The sequence below is a fragment of the Corvus brachyrhynchos genome, unplaced genomic scaffold, assembly GCF_000691975.1.
Source record: "Corvus brachyrhynchos isolate BGI_N302 unplaced genomic scaffold, ASM69197v1 scaffold32, whole genome shotgun sequence".
NCBI classification, from domain to species: Eukaryota; Metazoa; Chordata; class Aves; order Passeriformes; family Corvidae; genus Corvus; species Corvus brachyrhynchos.
This window is the reverse complement of record NW_008237919.1, coordinates 7,187,256-7,190,429: the sequence shown is the minus strand read 5'-3', so window position 1 is coordinate 7,190,429 and position 3,174 is coordinate 7,187,256. Positions and strand designations below refer to the sequence as shown.

Here is a 3,174-nt window from a genome sequence, read left to right as displayed (position 1 = left end):
TGAAGGAGCAGCAGAGACAAAAGCGTTATGAACTGACCACAGCTCACATTCCCTGGCTCCCTGTGCCACTTGGCAGGTAAAGAGATAGAAGAATCAGAAATGAAGGAGGGAAGCTGAGCCTGGGAAGAAGGTGAGGTGGTGGAAAGGTATTTTTAGTTTTATTTTTCCTACTACTACCACTATCCTACTCTGTCATTAACTGGTAATAAATTAAATTAATTTTATACAAATCAAGTGTAGCTTTGCCATGACAGCAACTGGTGAGTGACCTCCATGTCCTTATCTCGACCCAGGAGCTCCTTAATCTTACTTTTGACTCCTCTCCTACTGAGCAAGGGAAGTCAGAGAATGGCTTGGTGGGTTCCTGGCAGCCATACAGAATGGCTTTACTCATACCACATAAGGTTACTTCATGAACTTTTGTCTATAAGAAGGTAGTAAGTGACTGCGGCTCTTTCCCACAGAAAATAAGAATTCAATTTATGAACTAAAATGAATTTTTATGAAATCTGCTTTGGTCAATACTAAACTCATAATTACGCTTATCTCCCATACTGTTCATAGGTGAACCTTGTGCACATCTAAATTCTGGAATCAAATACATTCTCATTAAAAACAAACAAATCAAACAACTCATGACCAAAAACAAACAAGAAAACCACCAAACAAAGACAACATAATATTTTTATATATTTTTTAAGAAGTTAAAAAAACCACCTACTTCACACAGTCACAGTGCACAGTAATCAAAAGGATAAGCTTTTCTGTGACCAAATTATATGGATTACGTCAGAAATAAAATAAAAGCATGCGGATTCCTCTTGTGTACTTGACACCTGTGTCACATACACAAGAGGAATCCTTCTCAGCCTGTGGTCCATTTAATTTCACCTCCTAAAGCATTAATTAAGGCCTTTAATACCGCAAATGTCCTTTGAAACCACAGAATCATAGAATGGTTTGGGTTATACAGGGCCTTAAAGATCATCTAGTTCTAATCACCCTGCCACAGGCAGGGACACCTTCCACTAGACCAGGTTACTCAGAACCCCATCCAATGGACATGGATTCATAACCAGTGTACCAGCAGCAATATCACAATTACTCAAAAAATGAATGTTAGAGGAAATGACAAGTTTATTGTTAATCAAAAAAATCTAAGCAAAAACAAGGTTACTGTACTACTGTGGTAACTACCCAACATACCAAGACTTGCATGGGATAAAAATAATTCTATAAGCATTTGATTGATGTGTGAATGTGTTTTCACTTCTAACTACTGTCTCATTTGTCAATAACCGCTTCTTACACTCACAATGATCACATTCTACTTAGTATGACATTAACTTACTAATATTTGTGAAAACTAAGTATTTGTTTTCTAAACAAAATTATTTAGGTTGACCTGACAGAAAGGACAAAATGTATTAACAGAATTAAAACAGACCATATAACACAAAGCAATCCTAAAAACTAGCAGTAATTAATAAAATGACAACATCAGAACCATTTTAACTTACCTCTGAACATGCCAAGTGTTTGACATTTTTAAACCAGTCAACATGTGCACGGCAATGATCAAATGCGTGAATTAATTCATGTGTGACCACCCGGTTCATATGGGATTGTTGGCGAATGTTGTTCTGACAGAGAACAATCTGCAGATGAAGAGATATAGGTAGGCTTTTCAGCCAGTTTCAACACCTCCTTTACTTCTCAGACACACAGCACACACCACCAACAGCATTTAGGATCTTTATATTGGTGTTTTTCAACATTAATAGCTTTATGATTCTGAAGTGTACTAGATCCAATAGCAGGGAACATCTTTCATTTATCTCGTTTTCATGATTAACTCAGGTATCAGCATTGGTAGATTTAATCCTAGCAACAAAACACTAAAATAACTGAAGCCCTTTGAAAGGGGACTATGTCCAGCACCTACCTGAGATGTGGCAGCATCAAAACCTCCACTGACACAGCCATCACAGTTTTCACAAGAAAAGTGTCGGTCATTGAAGACAGTGCTGAAAGGCCCAAACAAAGTTACAGAAAAGAACTGAAGAACTTCAGTCACTACTTATCACAGTGATGTTACTACACAAAACAAGACAAATTAGTTTACATACCAACCAGATTGCTTCAGAGCCTCAAGGAGAAGTCGAGCATATGGATCTAGAAAAACATTGCTGCAATCAATTTCTCTAGACAAAAGTTTTGAAAATCATCTATAAACAAAATATAAAGACAATCAAGGAAAAAAACCAAACAAGAAAAGCACTATACATGCAAATTCATACTTTGCAGTATTTAATCCTAATGCAATGCAACTGGCATCTGTTACAGCTCAGACTATGTGAAATAGAATCACAGAATGGTTTGAGTTGGAAGGGACCTTAGAGATAATCTAGTCCCAATCACCCTGCCTTCCACAAGACCAGGTTCCTCAGAGTCCCATCTAACCTGGCCTTGGAACACTTCCAGGGATAGGGGAACCACAACTTCTCTGGGCAACTGTCCCAGTGCCTCACCACCTTCACAGTAAACAATTTCTTCTGTTGATCTAACCTAAATTTCCTCTGTTTCAGTTTGAACCCATTTTACTCCTTGTCCTGTCACTACGATTCCTGATGAGGAGTTCCTCTATGGCTTCCCTGTAGGGCCTCTTCAGATGCTTGAAGGTTGCTATGAGGTTTCCATGCAGCCTTCTCTTCTCCAGGCTGAACAGCCCCAACTTTCTCAGCCTGTCTTCACAGGGGAGGTGCTCCAGCCCCCTTACCAACTTGGTGGCCCTGCTCTGGACTCACTCCAACAGCTCCATGTTCTTCTTATGTTGGGGGCACTAAAGCTGGATGCAGCACTACAGGTGGGGTCCCGTCAGAGCACAACAGAGGGGGAGAATCACCTCGTTCGACCTGCTGACCACAGTCCTTTTGATGTAGCCCCGGATAAAGAGTCAAAGCTGCTCAGGAATCAAGTCAATCCTGACATTATTTTATTACTAACAGACATAAATAGAGCAGCCTATAGTGCCCACTGCCGTTAACACAGTCCATATCAAACAGTGAAAAGGGCACGAATGCACAGAAATTGACAAATCATCCTAATTTTTCACGAAAAAAAAGAAGAAGAACCTTTTTATTAAAAAAAACACAACAAACCCTCAACCACTTT

The 3,174-nt window shown here is 39.3% G+C and overlaps 1 protein-coding gene across 1 annotated transcript in view; it reads right to left on the bottom strand.

Moving 5' to 3' along the window:
• The window catches only part of ATP23 (ATP23 metallopeptidase and ATP synthase assembly factor homolog), a 20,633-nt gene that overhangs the window by 4,482 nt on the left and 12,977 nt on the right, over positions 1-3,174 (bottom strand). Inside the window, exons 4-6 of the mRNA XM_017733167.1 lie at positions 2,130-2,175; positions 1,946-2,027; positions 1,521-1,658 (exon numbers count right to left, since the gene is read on the bottom strand). Of these exons, the coding sequence (XP_017588656.1) occupies positions 1,521-1,658; positions 1,946-2,027; positions 2,130-2,175 (266 nt within the window). The remainder of the gene's footprint in view (positions 1-1,520; positions 1,659-1,945; positions 2,028-2,129; positions 2,176-3,174) is intronic.